At 49.5% G+C, this 15,498-nt stretch overlaps 2 protein-coding genes across 2 annotated transcripts in view; one reads left to right on the top strand and one right to left on the bottom strand.

The window, feature by feature from the left end:
- LOC112061285 (C-type lectin domain family 4 member F-like) overlaps positions 1 to 15,498 on the bottom strand; it is a 269,396-nt gene that overhangs the window by 224,314 nt on the left and 29,584 nt on the right. The window lies entirely within an intron of this gene.
- LOC135984152 (uncharacterized) lies at positions 8,736 to 10,829 on the top strand. The gene is made up of 2 exons (XM_065598541.1): positions 8,736 to 9,042; positions 9,284 to 10,829. The coding sequence occupies exons 1-2, from the start codon at positions 8,773 to 8,775 to the stop codon at positions 9,887 to 9,889; spliced, it is 876 nt and encodes a 291-aa protein (XP_065454613.1). The 5' UTR covers positions 8,736 to 8,772; the 3' UTR covers positions 9,890 to 10,829.

Genomic DNA, 15,498 nt, shown 5'->3' with positions numbered 1-15,498 from the left:
CGGCTCTGGAAATGGACAGGACTACTCCGGTGTCTCTCCCTTCGAGGGAGAGCACTGGTGCTCAATCAACTAGCCTTGTCCATGCTCTGGTACCGGCTCAACACCCTGGTCCCGGCCCCAGGCTTCCTGACCACCCTCCGGACGTTAATTCTGGAGTTCTTTTGGTCAGGACTGCACTGGGTCTCTGCGGGGGTTCTCCATCTACCCCTGGAGGAGGGAGGGCAGGGCCTGAAGTGTCTGCACGCTCAGGTACACGTCTTCCGCCTCCAGGCCCTGCAGAGGCTCCTTTATGGTGCCGGTAGTCCGGCATGGAGCGTATTGGCGCACGCCTTCCTGCGCCGCTTCCGAGGGCTCCGATATGACCGGCAGCTCCTTTGTCTCCATCCGAGAGGTCTTCCGCGAGGCCTCTCCGAGCTGCCGGTCTTCTACCAGGACCTCCTCCGGACCTGGAAACTGTTTTCAGTGACTAGGTCCGTGGCGGCCACCGTGGGGGCAGATCTCCTCGCGGAGCCCCTGCTATACAACCCCCAGCTTTGTGTGCAGGTGGCGGAGTCCCCCATGGTGCGCCAGAGGTTGGTCCTAGCAGAAGTCACCAAAGTCGGAGACCTCCTGGACTACGACCGGGGAGACTGGCTGGATCCCCTGATGCTCGCTCAGCGCATGGGGCTCTCCAGACCTTGTACTCCCCGGCGCGTACTTCAGGAGGTGAGGGCCGCTTTGCCGCCCGCTGCTCGGGACTATCTCGACCGGGTCCTGCGAGAGGGCACACCCCACCCACCCTCCACTCTGAGCCCTCCAGACCTTTTCATCGGGCCCCTGCCCCGTAGACCCAATCGCCCCCCCCCCCCGTCCCTTCGCCATGAGCTGGCTGCACGATCTGCAGCCGGTTCTGTTCCGGAGCGCGCCAAGGAAACCTCTATACACGCTCGTGCTCCATGTTCTTCATGTCCTAACCCTCGCGTCCCGCCCCGATACGAAGTGGCGGGACCTTCTGCCACCTCTGGAGGGTGAGGAGCCCCGGTGGGCCAGCCTTTATTCTGCTCTGATCCCAAAGCCCACCGGGGACATCAGTTGGCGGCTCCTTCACGGAGCCATGAGCACGGGTGTGTACTTGGCGCGGTTTACCCCTATCCCAGACACCTGCCCCTTTTGCAGCGTAAGGGAGACCCTGGCGCATGTTTACCTGGAGTGCGCCAGGCTGCAGCCCCTATTCCGGCTCCTCACGGATGTTTTCTTAAGATTTTGGTTGCACTTTTCTCCTCACCTTTTTATTTATGCACTCCCTATCCGTCGCCCCACAAAGTCGCGGGACCTCCTGGTCAACCTCTTTCTGGCCCTAGCAAAATTGGCCATCTATAAAACCAGACTAAGAAGGTTGGCCGATGGAGTTTCCTGTGACTGTGGGGCGTATTTCAGGTCCTCCATTCTTTCACGTATCCGGGCAGAGTTCCTCTGGGCGGCATCTACTGGCTCCCTTGACGCCTTCGAGGAGCAGTGGGTGCTGTCCGGGATTCTCTGTCGGTGTCCCCGTCTGGTTCGCTTCGTTTGACCCTTTGACCTCACTCCTGTCCCTGTTCTTTTATTAGTTGTCCCCCGTAATTTTTTGGTCTCCAGGTCCTGTGGACCCCCCCCTTAGGCTTCGCCCGCCCACTTCCTGGATCCCAATAGGTCTGGTCACTCAGGGAACAGAAAACTACTCATCCAGTGACCAGTATATTTGCCCTCTACCAGACTACTGTACCCCACTGGTCTGGGTCTGTCACATAACCTTGTAGAAATTATTTACAAAGAAAGAAGGACACAGGCTCCTAATACAAAAGCAGTGTTGATCTACTTGTACCCCAGCAGAGGCACGGCTGACAGAACAATGAAAAACCTCATATAAGCAGGTATCTTCTTCAGGACTTAAACGTGTTTCATCCTCGTCCCACACTTGCGTGGTACAAGTGTATCCCAGATCTAATTGGTTAACACAGGCCTGTAGGTTAATGGGAGTGTACTTATTTTCCTTATTTATATGCACCCATTTATGTCCTTCGATAGGCACAAGTAAGGACTTGGAATACATGCCTAAAGATATTGATGGATGTATTTTCTCCTCCTTAGCAGATTTCAAAGTTAAAATCAAAGCCATGAGAGTGTCATTTTGGGGAAATAAGTAAATGTGAGCAATCGCCACTATTAGTGATATAACTTTTCGAAGTCACTAGCATGTTCATAAATTATTTTCTTTAACTCTTGGCAGCTGTTGATTTAAATCATCTCGTACAAGTGACTTTGCCACACTAATTAACCACTGCTGAACTTCGATGCATGAAGAGCTTCTGAGAGATTTGATTGCAACACACTCAGAGCACCCAATATTTGGAAATGGTCTTGCTGCTGCATCTCGAGCCAGCGTGGAAGAATATTCACTATGTCAAATGTTATAGATGCCAGGCTTTGGAATGCCGGAGTGAGGGGTTCTGGGAGGGGGGCTGCATCATGGCCCAATTCTCCTGTACACTTAGCCAAGTATTGCTGATCCACAGCATTAAGTACCCCCAAACCAGCTCCCATTCTGCCTAATAAGGTTGCTCCCAAATCTCGCTTCTTCCTCTTGATTACTGAAGAAGTTGGAGGCAACACTTCCTTTAGCCACGCTCTCCACCCGAGGATTAGTGGAGAGATCTAACGAGCAGAAGGGGCGTACAGTGTGGCAATAGATAATTGAGTTGGCATGATTAATTGTTTTATAGAGTATTGCAGCTTTATCATTAGACTTCTAGTTATATCCCTCTTTACCACGAATGGTCCTACTTGGTACCTAGACGGTGATGGCATTACTTGTATCTCTTTCCCAACCCTAAGTTCGAAATGAGCTTCAAATGTCCAATCTCCAGAATGGTTCAGGGAAATATTCAATGTCAATGTATTAGAACATAACATAGCAAATGGAATATTAACATCTTCTACTGGACAACATTTAGATTTAATATACTCTTTCATGGAAATATTGTAGTTAAACTCATGGTAAGTAGAAATAAAGTTCATCACCATGTCATCATGATTAGGGGATTTCATATGGATATTCCCAGATTTTATCTGAGCATCTTGATGATGCATTATGACAGACAAGGACATTTCTCCAGGTGATACCACGGATGGGGATATGATATTTAATAAAGAGCATCTAGTGAGGTCCCTAGAACAGTTAGAAAAAGTCTTTGTGGGGACCTGCCATACACATTCGGGGAAAGATTAGCATATAGGGCCAAAAACCTGTTTTGGATTCTGCAGATGTTTGGTGACAGCTAGACAGCACAATCCCTTTGATTTATATGCAGATAACGTGGCCCATTCCTTTTCCTCATCTTATTTCTCTTCCAAATCGCATCCCTTTTCTTAGCCCTATGTCCTCTATTCTTCTTGGTCTTGCTGTAGCTCTCTATCCACGTCTCCAATCCCAATGCAAGGCATCAGAGCAACGACTGCGGGAAATGGGTATGTTTGGTTAGGAAAAGAGAAGATTAAGGGGGAATATGACAGCAATCTTCAAACACTTGAAAGGTTGCTGTCAGGGTTCCCTCCCCACTCTGAACTCTGAGGTACAGATGTGGGGACCCGCATGAAAGACCCCCTCAGCTTATATTCCACCAGCTTAGGTTAAACCCTTCCCCAAAGCACAAATTCCTTTCCTTGTCCTTATATGGGAACCCCAAGGCTCCAGTCTCTTCAGGAGCGTGGGTTCGAATCCCACCTCTACCTCCAGTTGTCACTGAGTAGGTGGAAGTCAGGGCCCTGCACCCCTCTTCCTGGGATTCACCGTGACTCTCAGCCAGCCAGTAAAATGAAAGGTTTATGGGTCAGTAGAAACGCAGTCTAAAACAGGGCTTGTAGGTACAGCCAGGACCCCTCAGTCAAGTTCTTCTGGGGGGCAGGGAGCTTAGACGCCAGCCTTGGGGTTCCCTGCGTTGCACCACCCAGCACAAAACTGAAAACAAAACCCCCTCCAGCAGCTGTCTTCCCCCTCCCCCCAGCTCCTCGTCTCCTTTGTCCAGTCTCCTGGCCAGAAGGTGTCACTTCTCCCAACCCCCCTCCTGGCTCAGGTTACAGCTCAGGTAGCTTCCTTCAAGGGAAGTCCCCCATCCCCAGTGTAACCCCCCTGCAACATTCCCAGGTCAGATCCGCCCCGCTCCCTGCTCTGTCACAGCCTCTACACCCCCTTTCCTGGGAGGGCGTGAGAATTATATACCAATCAATAGGTTAACAAAGTCAGCACAGGCCAACCCCTTTAGTTTTTAAGACACTAAAATCAAGCAGGTTCTTAAAAGAAGAATTTTATTTTTTTAAAAGTAAAAGAAATCACACCTGCAAAAATCAGGATGGAAGGAACTTTTTACAGGGTAATAAAAAGATTTAAAACACAGAGGATTCCCCTCTAGGCTCAAGTTCAAAGTTACAAAAAAAACCGGGAATAAACCTCCCTCTTAGCATAGGGAAAATTCACAAGCTAAAAAAAAGATAATCTAATGCATTTCCTTGCTATTACTTACATGGTGTCTGCTTTCTGCAGCGCTCTTTGGGATCCATCATGTGGCCACAAAAGTTACTTATTGTGATGCTGGAGAATCAGGATTCAGAAGTTCCCTGAGCTTGGGGCAGCTGAAGGGCAGGGGAAATGCAGCACTAGAAACCCTGAGCTCCCTGCGTGTGTCCCTGTGACTTTAGCCCGGGCATCTCACCTCAGTCTCTGCTCCTAGGTGACGTGCTGACAAAGCTCCCCAGAGGCTGGACGTTTTATGGTGGGAACCTCTATTCCTTTTTCACAAGAAAGGAAGTCGTGGGATGAGGCTGAGTGGTTCTGTGTGCCTCAGCTGAGGTTGGAAACCATTGGAGAGGATGCCAAGCCTTGGAACCTGACTTGGGGAATTCACCTATCAGTTTAAAAGCAGAGATGGACAAAGGAACAGTGCCAGGATCTGGACTTCCCGGAGTCTGGGGTGCTGGGAGAGGGGGATTTGGGGTCAGACTCATTTCTGATTTTCCCTAGTTCCAATCCCACCCTCTGGCAGGGCTAGACTTTGCACCCAGTTCTCTGCTCCGAGCTTTTCCTCCTCCAAGGGCAGGGCGCTGGTGTGAACTCTGAGGTGCCCGTCAGTCACTGCCGCAGCCCAGCTCTGAGGGGCTGTGGGGGGAGTGTTCTGAGACAGGTCGCTGCTGTTAGCCCCAGGCAGATACAGATGCAGACACAGACACAGAGATGCTCCAGGACTCCCTCAGGGTCTCCCAGCTAGTCACTGTCAGCGTTGGGGGCAGGACACCATGTCTCCCGCTGCCCAGTGCCCAGCTCACACCACCAGACGCCCTTTCCTCTCCCGCAAAATCTGTTCAGCCCAGGCAGCTGTGGCTGCATCCTGCAGCCTCTCTTGGGTGACCTGGACATGCTGCAAACTGTGTTGTGCAGGAGTTTCTCTCCAAGGAGACCAAGGGAGAAGGTCACTGGATTGGACTCACCGACCGGGGGACAGAAGGCAGCTGGCGCTGGGTGGATGGCACAGAATACAGAGCAGACGCAAAAAGGGGGTGAGTAAAGCTTGAGAGAAGTGATTATTTATTACACGTTTGGTCACAAGCTCCTTCGGGCAGCGTCTGTACGGCCCCTTGTGTCTATGCAGCACCCAGTACAGCGGACCCGATCCTGAAGGACGCCTCCGGGCACTGCCACAACAGCAATGAATTCACTCAGGAATTACTGCTAATGCCCCTTTGCTGAGAGCAGGAACCTAAACACGGAGCGTGTGTTCAGTGCCGAATGAGACCCAGGGCCAGAGCCTCCCCTGGGGTAACTCGGCATTGACTTGAATGAGCCACAGGGATTTACACCAGCTGAGGATCTGGCCCCAAGTCAACTCAGTACAGCCAGGTGAGTCTGGAGTGAGCGGCAGGTTCACGCTCTCCTTGGGATTGCACTGCGCTCTCCCCTCTGTCAGGCTGAGAAAGGGGAGGCTGTGGGGCCGGGGGCATGGCCGGAGCCAGCTGCAGTAGGTGCAGTGACCTCAGTGGGCTGTGGACGAGGCCCATAAGCAGGGCCATGAGAAGTTAATGACTGACCCCCGCTGCCCTCTCTTCCCGTTCCTGCATTCCCATCTCGGGGGTGCTTGGGACGTGCTGTGCCACGTGCTTTGATTCTGGGCACTGAGATCGGAGTTGCTGCTGTCAGCATTTGGGGCCACAGACTGACTTGGGTTCTTTGCTGGCCTGTCAGGCACAGGGCAGTTGCTACCATCTGCCATCAGAAGCCCTTCGTTACCAGGGCCACAAGTGCTGTAGAGAACTCTGAAGGGTGGCCGGGGGGTGGATCGCTGCAATGTGTCAGTGCTGGGTGTCTTGGTCCCGTACCAACAACAGAGTCTGTAGAGCAGAACTGAGCTCTGGAATTGGTTGTGGTTCTTCTCTGAGCCATTAACACTCTGATCTGTAGGTTCTTGGAGGAGAATCAGCCAGACAACTGGCATCAGGGGACAGAAGGCAGAGAAGACTGTGTTGAGACCCGCTCAAGCAACTTGAATTTGTGGAATGATGCCAACTGCACTCTGTCTTTCAGGTGGATTTGTAAGCAGGCCCATGGACAGGCTGGGATATGAATAGTATATACCTCGATAGTATTCATCACCATATATTTTTGACAGGTTTCCATGCTCCATTTAGGGCTTATGTCCTGCCCTCTGTTCTCGTTTCTGTTGGTGTCAAGGTTTGGTGCTGTTGGCCATTTTGAAAAAAAAAGTTTGATTATTTTTTGTTTGGATGGGGGAATGTTGCGTGTCTGTGCTTTGAAACATTTGGTTGATTGTTTAGAGAAAAAGGTTGAAAGAATAGAGTGGGAGATCTGAAAGATTTGGTAAGGGTTAGAGGGGGAAAAAGCAAAGAAAGATTGTTTGCTTAGGTTTAGTAAGAAGAGATTATTTTAAAGGTGTAGTTTGACATATTATTAAAGAATAGAAAGAGAACTTAAAGAAGAATAAAGATTTTTCTTTTTAAAGGGTTTGTTTGAAAGAAGAGAGGCAAGTTATTAAAGAAAAGAAATTTTTGGTGAGTAGGAGAAGGAGAGATGTTTTTAAAGGACTAGTTTGGTATGTTATTAAAGAATAAAAATATTTGAGATAAATGTAAAAGGTGTATTAAATATAAGGGTAGGTTAAAAAAAGAGCATTTAAAAAGTCTTAAATAAAAGAGAAACATATAAAGTTTGGTTAAAAGAGAGAACGGGGCAAGAAAAGGGGGGGAAAGCCCCTTTGCAAAGGGCAAAGATAGCACGTGGTTGAGTCAGAGAGAGAGAGAGAGAGAGAGAGATCTTACCCTTGCGGCTGTTCCTGGGGAAAGAGGCAACTTCCCAGGTTCACAGCCCCTCAGGATACTTATCTCCACCTTTGGATCGGACCAATCAGAGGCTGTTCCACAGCTGGGTCATAGATTACATTTTCCTGAACCAATCCTACAGTCCCAAGATTTTTAAAAAGGAGCCATCTCCCTCTCCCACCCCCTTTAACTGCCTTATTCTTATCTAAAAAAGCAGACCTCAAGCATCTTTCCCACCATGTTGTCCTCTTATATAGGGACTTTAATAAAGGTTAAAACCATAGGCCCTTAGTAACAAACAATTTTTAAAAGTTTTCCATTATGTTTTAGACTAACATTGGTCATTTTTTAGTGAGGACAATTTGAAGCTGCAACAAAGTGGCTGTTAGCAAAAATACCATCTGGTGAGTCAGTGGATCAGCGATAAGAAGGCTGCTTCTTCCCCACTTTTTAACAAAAGCAAGTAAACATTATATTAAGTTTTGTAAAGGAATAATCACTTGAAAGGACAAGCCTATATGAAGAGACAGCCCTTTATTTAGCACTTTTGCATGTGTTTTAATAAAAAATGAGCATGCAGAAACACCCCAGGGTTAAACCCACAAACCCTTATTAACAAAAAGTTTTTTAAAGCTTTTCCCTTTGCTTTTAGTGAGGACAATTTGAAGCAGCAGCAAAAACAGCGTCTGTGAGCCAGTGGATCAGAGAGAGGAAGATTGCTTCTTCCCCCACTTTTTTTAACAAATAAAGGTGAAAGTTATATTAAGTCTTGTAAAGGGATAAACACTTTAAAAGACAAGCCTATATGAAGAGACATCCCTTTATTTAGCACCTGACTGAAGGGTCCTGTTTTCTGTACCTACACACTCTGTTTTGGACTGTTTTCCTGTCGTCTAATAAACCTTCTGTTTTATTGATTGGCTGAGAGTCACGGTGAATCGCAGGAAGTGGGGGGTGCAGGGCCCTGTCTCCCCCACAGTCCGTGACACGTGCTTTTTCAGCAAAGCCACTGTTAGCAAAAACAGCATCTGAGAGTCAGTGGATCAGAGAGAAGACGATTCCTTCTTCCCCCACTTTTTTTAACAAATAAAGGTGAAAGTTATATTAAGTTTTGTAAAGGAATAAACACTTTAAAAGAGAAGCCTATCTGAAGACACGTTTCTTCATTTAGCACTTTTGCATATGCATTTCAATAAGAAGTGTGCATGCAGAAACATCCCAGGGTTAAAAACACAGAGAACCTGTTTATGAAAGTAATTTATAGTGATACAAAAGTTTTCCCATATGTTTTAGACTAACATTGGTCATTTTTTAGTTAGGACAGTTTGAAGCAGCGTGCTTATTCCGCAAAGCCCATTAGCAAAAACAGCCTTTGTGAGCCAGTAGATCAGAGATAAGATAAGATAAGGAGGAGCTTCTATGTAAACAGGTCTGATGATTAAAGATGGCTGCACCTCGAAGGCCCTGGCCAACACTGGCAGTCAAGCCTCTCTGAAGAGACGTATCTATGGGACCCGAAGAGTGTTTGAGACGGGTCACAGGAGCGGGGAGACAGGGATAGTGAACAACGCCTGTACCCACAAGAACGACGCGGTGGAGAAACACGAGGCCAGACCGCCGGGCCAAGATTTCTTTGAGACTCTGGACCCCAGCCAGGAGAACCCTAACGAATCAAACAAAGGGCTGTCCGGAGACGAGGCACAGGTACGTTGTATGTAAGAATGTTCAAGGGATGGTTTGGCAGGACCCAGTCACCGGTGCTCGGTTGGCTAGAGCCTTTTGGATCACGCCTGCACAGAGACATATTGTGTTTGTTGTTGTTTGTTGTGTTTAAAAGCGTATGTGGAAGGGGTCTCTTGACACACCATGTAAGAGGTTTTAAAGCATGTTATGAAAAAGTACAAAAATGCCTTACCCGTATTTCTTCCTGTACATTTTTGAGCAGCTGAACGATGGTTCCTCAGAGGACTTGGCGGTTCTGGACACCGAGAGCTGCGAAGGGTCCAGCGGATTGGGCCTGATCTGTTTTGGCCCAGACCCAGAACCAGATGCTCAACAGAATGCCGAAACAGCGGCGGATGCTTATTCTATAGGCCTGTACTATCTAATGTTGAGGGAGAAATTCGGTATTAAGCCGGTGCGAGTTCATAACCGTAAAACCGTGATGCATGCAATTGTGCGAGCGGCTGTGCACAGAATCATCAAGCACTGCCTGAGAGAGAAACAAAATGAAGATTGTCCTGCGTGCAGCATAGATGCCCCCAGTCAAAGGCATCACGACTGCGTGTACTGGTCTTTAGATGTAAACTGTAAAATTAAAGACATTAGCAGTAGTTTGTGTCTCGAGAGTGTGTTAAATATCATCATCACATTGGGATATGCACTGCAGTGCCTCTGTTTAACCCAGGAACATTTAGCTCTAGGGGCAGAATTGGTGGAGAAAGTGACAGAGGCCGAGGACCCAAATAGCATTTCAGATGAAATCTTCAAACCAACAGATAAAGGAGGAAAAGTTAAGGGGTGGGATGTTCTGCAGATAGGCTATCTCTGAGCGTCATGCAGTCACAAAGTGTTTTCTTTTGTCTTTTACAATCAGTAAATGGAATAAAATACTTGTTACAACTGATTATGACTCTATCTGATTATGTTAATTATTGGTTTCTGTATGTATAAAAAAGGAAACGGTAAGAGGACACCCAGGGTACAATTTGATATTAATGCCTTGGGATTGTTAGTTTAAGTATCTGTTTTATATGTTTGTAGTAGTTATGCTTATCGCTATAACTCCTACAAGGAGGGGACTGTTAGGTAATGTCCATTTTGTATGTTTGGTATAATTTCAGGATCCCATATTGATTTGCAAAATGGCCTTTGTGCCCATGTCATCCAGCTGATCACAGTTTTCCCGCCTTTTATTTCTCCTCAGGAGTGGTAAACAACTTCTAGATAGAACTGGTTTTTACCGCCTTTTCCACAGGGTTTCCCAGAAGGGCTTTTCTGCTCCTTCTACAGGGTTTCCTGGGCCAGATTATATAAATCTGCCCCAAGCACTGCTCAGCTGCTGTCCATGTGAGTGACAGTGAGGGTCTGACTTGCACTCACCTCCCCATCCTAGTGGTAGAGGGGGCTCGGATTTTCCTTCCACAGCTCTGCTTCTACTTTGTCATCACCTGCAAGGAGAAGAGAAGGACAGACAGCCACATCCCACTTACCATCATTCACCTTCAGCTGCTGTCCCCCGACAGACCATCTGCTCTTCTACAGACCCAGAGGAACATCAAGGGACTCCCTGGAGCTCCTCTCTAATGGCTTTCAACTAGCCGGAGGATTGAGGTCCCAGGCAACAATCGATGCTTGATCTATAGAAGGAGGTTTCTATTAAGGGGTTTACTTACCTGTTTATAGGGTTTATTTGGGGAAAATCACTGTCTTACATAATTTTACTGTTTATTCCCTCCTTTTCTTTGTCCCATTTATTGTACACCAATCCCGCAATACACTTCATTTGTCTTTCAACTTATCAGGACTGACTCCTCGTTATTCATGTGGGAAGGACTTTTTATGGGAAGATCAACCCTACCAGATGACAGATGCTAGATAGGGAGGGTCGAATCTAAGGAAACAGGAAGTATAGGAGTCTCTTTCCTTACCCCACATATATTTCTTTCTGCCCTTTCCTCTAACAAGTACAAAGAGAGCCCGAATGCATGTTCTCTTGAGGTTAACACTAGGCTGGGGCAGAACTTGGTTTTAACAGGAAACCCCCCTTTCCTCCACTGAAAATGTTGTTTCTCACTTTGGCTGAGGATGGAAGCTAGCTTACAAAAACCTCCCGATGTAGTAGGGCTGGGTTCTGCCATGCTAATCCACACTGGGTTATACCTTCCCCCACAGGCAGCCTCATTCATTTCAAAGGGACCAGCTGCAACTTAAGGTACTTCTCATAGTGAGTAAAGGAAGCCTCTTGCTGGACCATTCAAACTGCTTGCTTAACAAGTTTTCTTTAAGGGACATGTCATTGTATTATAAATAAAAGGAAAAGTTTGAGGCAGTGGGACTCTTTGGGACTGGTCTCTCCTTCTGATTATTGATTAACCAGGTGTGGGTTTTCCCCAGGGTTTGCAGTCTTGAGACCCTGTCAGACACATTCCTGCTCCTCTAAAATGCATATATCAGCAACTTGAACACTATTTTTATCAGGAAGGACACGGGTCCAGCTGCCCTTTCTGTGGCCCCCAAACCCCCTCCCCTGCTGACTTGTTTTTTTTTTAGAAATAAGCCTTAGTGGTTTCAGGCACTTTACTGGTTTGCCAAAATCTCCCCGTACACTGGGTGCAGGTATGGAAAGCAAACTGATCAAGTTTGCAGATGACACAAGGCTAGGAGAGGAGGGTTGCAACACTTTGGAGGATAAAGCTAAATTTCAGAGGGATCTTGCTAAATTGGAGAACTGGGCTATAGACAACAACATGAAATTCAACAAAGACAAATGTAAGGTGCTACACATAGGGAAGAACAACCAAACGCACAAATACAGAATGGGGGGAAACTGGCTTGGCAGCAGCACTGCCGAGAAGGATCTGGGAGTTGTGGTGGATCCCAACCTCAACATGAGTCAGCAATGTGATGCTTTTTCAGAAAAAACAAAAGCAATTTTAGGTTGCATTAACAGAGGCATAACTTGCAAGTCACAGGAGATGACAGTACTGCTCTCTTCGGCGCTGGGTAGGCCTCAGCTGGAGTACTGTGTCCAATTTTGGTCACCAATGTATAGAAAGGATGTAGAGCAATGGGAAAGTATCCAGAGGTGGACACAGATGGGCAGAGGGATGGAATGCTTTGGAAGGCGTCTGACCAGAGATTGAAGGAACTGGGTATGTTTGGTTTGGAAAAGAAGAGACTAACGGGGGACATGACAGCAGTCTTCAAACACTTGAAAGATTGGCATAAAAAAGACGGAGAAAAGTTGTTCTCTTTTGCCAGAGAGAGCAGGACGAGAGACGATGGGGTCAAACTACAGCACAGCAGATTGAGATTAAATCTCAGGACAAACTTCCTCAGTGTAAGAACAGTAGGACAATGGAACAGATGCCTAGGGGTGTCGTGGAACTCCTTCACTGGAAGGTTTCAAAGGCTAGCCGACTGTCTTTATACACAGCAAACCTGGCATCTTGGCAGGGATTAGACTAGATGACCCTTGTGGCCCCTTCTGACTCAATTTTTCTATGATTCTATGAGTTAACATCCCTCTTCTGCACTGACGACCAGGCCTTAAGGGTTGGCTCCTGGCCCTCACTCAGGTAGCTCCAGCCAGGCCTTTCCCTCTAGCTGGGGTGGGGGAAGGTGCTCCCTGGATCCCCTCTGGATCCTCCACAGGTCTCTTTCTGCCCTTTACCCTTCTATCAGGGCACCAGGCACCAGCTTTCCCTGAGCGAGGGAGCTCTACCAGCCGCTTGCAAGGCTCTGGGCCTCACTCACGAGCCCCCTATGTCATTCTGAGAATCCTGTCTCCCCTCTGTGATACAGCAGGCTCCATTTTACAAACAGCCCTGCCCCTACCGTCACGTGTGTCTGATCCAGCCAGTGTCCCAAACCCACCACCTTTGGGGGGGGGGGGGGGTGATAACTGTACACTGATGGGGCTGAGCCCAAATCCCCTAAAAGGGCCAGCCCGCCCCTGAAACCACCCACCTGGCAGGTGAAGGGGAAGCCGCTGCCAGGAGTCAGGCCATGCTGGACCAGTGGCGATGCTGCAGCAGGGCACAGAGATGCAATGGGCTGGGGGAGGTGGAGGCAGAATATATGTGTGTGACCTCTGGACTCTCCACGGCCTGAGGAGAATGGCGGCATCTCCATCCCTGCCCAGCACCTCAGAATCTCCTCAGCAAACACCATTCCAAAGATCCATCTGGCCAGCAGCACTTCCCATGTAGCGCCCCCTCTACACCCAGTTATCTTCTTCATTGCCAGTTGGCTTACAGGTTTTGATGGACAGGCCTGGGTTCTTCTGGATCCCGCCACCCACTCAGCTGGGTGTATCTTCTTTAGTTTCCCTATGAATGTATTTAGCGGTGCCTCCACCCCCCTCGCTCCTTTCTGGCACGGTCACCAGGGCAGCTTGGGAGGAAAATTCTAACCACAGGGTAACCCCCACTTACTTGCCAGATCCTTGGAGACTCCCAAGAAATAACACAAACACATACAATGTAGTCAACACAGTAATTATATTAAGCAGGAGACAAATCAAACATAACATGGTAAAAATAACAGGAGTACTTGTGGCACCTTAGAGACCAACAAATTTACTTGGCTGGCTGCATCTGTCCCATGGTTCTAAGCAGGATGCCTAGTGGTCAACTTCTTCTGTCCTTTCCCTGTTGCTCCCTTCGCTCCTTAAGCATATTCTCACCATCAACCACACACCGCACCATAACAACTCTTACTCAGGAACCAATCAATGCAACAAACCTCGATGCCAACTCTGCCCACATATCTACACCAGCGACACCATCACAAGACCTAACCAGATCAGCCACACCATGAGGGGCTCATTCACCTGCACATCTATACCAATGTGATATATGACATCATGTGCCAGCAATGCCCCTCTGCCATGTACATTGGCCAAACCAGACAGTCTCTGCGCAAAGGAATAAATGGACACAAATCTGATATCAGGAATCATAACATTCAAAAACCAGTAGGAGAACACTTCAACCTCTCTGGCCATTCAGGAACAGATTTAAAGGTGACAATTTTGCAACAGAAACACTTACAATGTAGTCAACACAATAATTATATTAAACAGCAGACAAATATAACATAACAGGGTAAAACACTACTCTTAGGGTCACCGGTCCCAAGGCTGATAATACCCGTGACATTCCCCAGTCACATGACTTGAGGTAGCAAATGTAAGATCAGCATCCTGTCGGTACTGTACTTTGTTGGGGCCCTTGATGACCGATGACCACGATCTCTTCTCTGCAGTGGTTTAGCAGTGTGGCTGATTGGGTTCAGTACAGCCCAAAGGACTCACAAGTGGGAGGAGGTGGTAAGTCCCTCCACAGGTTTAATAGGCAGCAGGTTATAAATCCCCCAAACGTTCACTCCCTGGCTTGAGGTCACAGTTCAGGGGGTCCCCAAAACAATTTCCCTGACTGAGTAACTAAAAGATGGTGCACTCACAAACTCCATGAATGATCCTCAGGTTCAGAGCTGACTCTGGACCCCTCGGTCACTGCAGAGGGGCTGAGCTCTGCTGGCCGGGATCCTCCTCAGGCAGGAGTCAGGCTGCGTCGGTCCCAGGATTTTCCCTCCCCACAAAAGGGTGCCGGGCTCAAGGTGCAGGTTACACAACTACACTAACATCCAAACTGTTGTCTGCTAGCCCAGCATCCAGACACACTCCCAGCAGGCAGCAGCCCTGGACTAGCAGCCATGTGGGGACTGGTCTCCCTAGGGGGCTGGAGGGCAAACTCAGCCTGGCTGGGGAAGTTTCCCAGCAAAACACTACAAACTGGGAAGGAAAAGCCCAGCTGAGGTAGGGTTACCATATTTTGTGCCTCCAAATGGAGGACACTCCACGGCCCCCGGCCCCGCCCCCAGCCCCGCCCAACCCCGCCCCCTCCCCAAAGTCTCCGCCCCCTCCCCTGCTTCCCGCGAATATTTGATTCTCGGGAAGCCTGAAGCAGGTAAGGGGGGTGTGGGGGGAGGAGGCGCGGCCCAGGCTGGCCCCCGGGCATTTCCAGCCTGGGTCGGCTCGGGCCCTGGGGTGCCGGCCCCGGCCGACCACCCCCGGCCCGCCCAGCACTGCCGGCCCCCGGCGGCCCGGCGCACCCCCCGGCTCCCGGCCCCGCGGGCCCGGCTCCCCGCCGGCCCGGTTGACTGGCTCCCCGCGGGCCCGGCTCCCTGCGGGCCCGGCTGACCCGGCTCCCCGCCGGCCCGGCTCCCCGCCGGCCCGGCTGACCGGCTCCCCGCGGGCCCAGCTCCCCGCCGGCCCGGCTCCCCGCCGGCCCGGCTGACCCGGCTCCCCGCCGGCCCGGCTGACCGGCTCCCCGCGGGCCCGGCTGACCCGGCTCCCCGCCGGCCCGGCTCCCCGCCGGCCCGGCTGACCGGCTCCCCGCGGGCCCGGCTCCCCGCCGGCCCAGCTGACCCGGC

Source organism: Chrysemys picta, chromosome 5, assembly GCF_011386835.1.
Source record: "Chrysemys picta bellii isolate R12L10 chromosome 5, ASM1138683v2, whole genome shotgun sequence".
NCBI lineage: Eukaryota > Metazoa > Chordata > Testudines > Emydidae > Chrysemys > Chrysemys picta.
This window is presented reverse-complemented; position numbering and strand designations above follow the sequence as displayed.

Coding starts and splice junctions, on each gene's coding strand:
- LOC135984152 (XM_065598541.1), top strand. CDS start 8,773: ATGATTAAAGATGGCTGCACCTCGAAGGCCCTGGCCAACACTGGCAGT. Junction 9,043..9,283: donor TGTCCGGAGACGAGGCACAG/GTACGTTGTATG, acceptor ATTTTTGAGCAG/CTGAACGATGGTTCCTCAGA.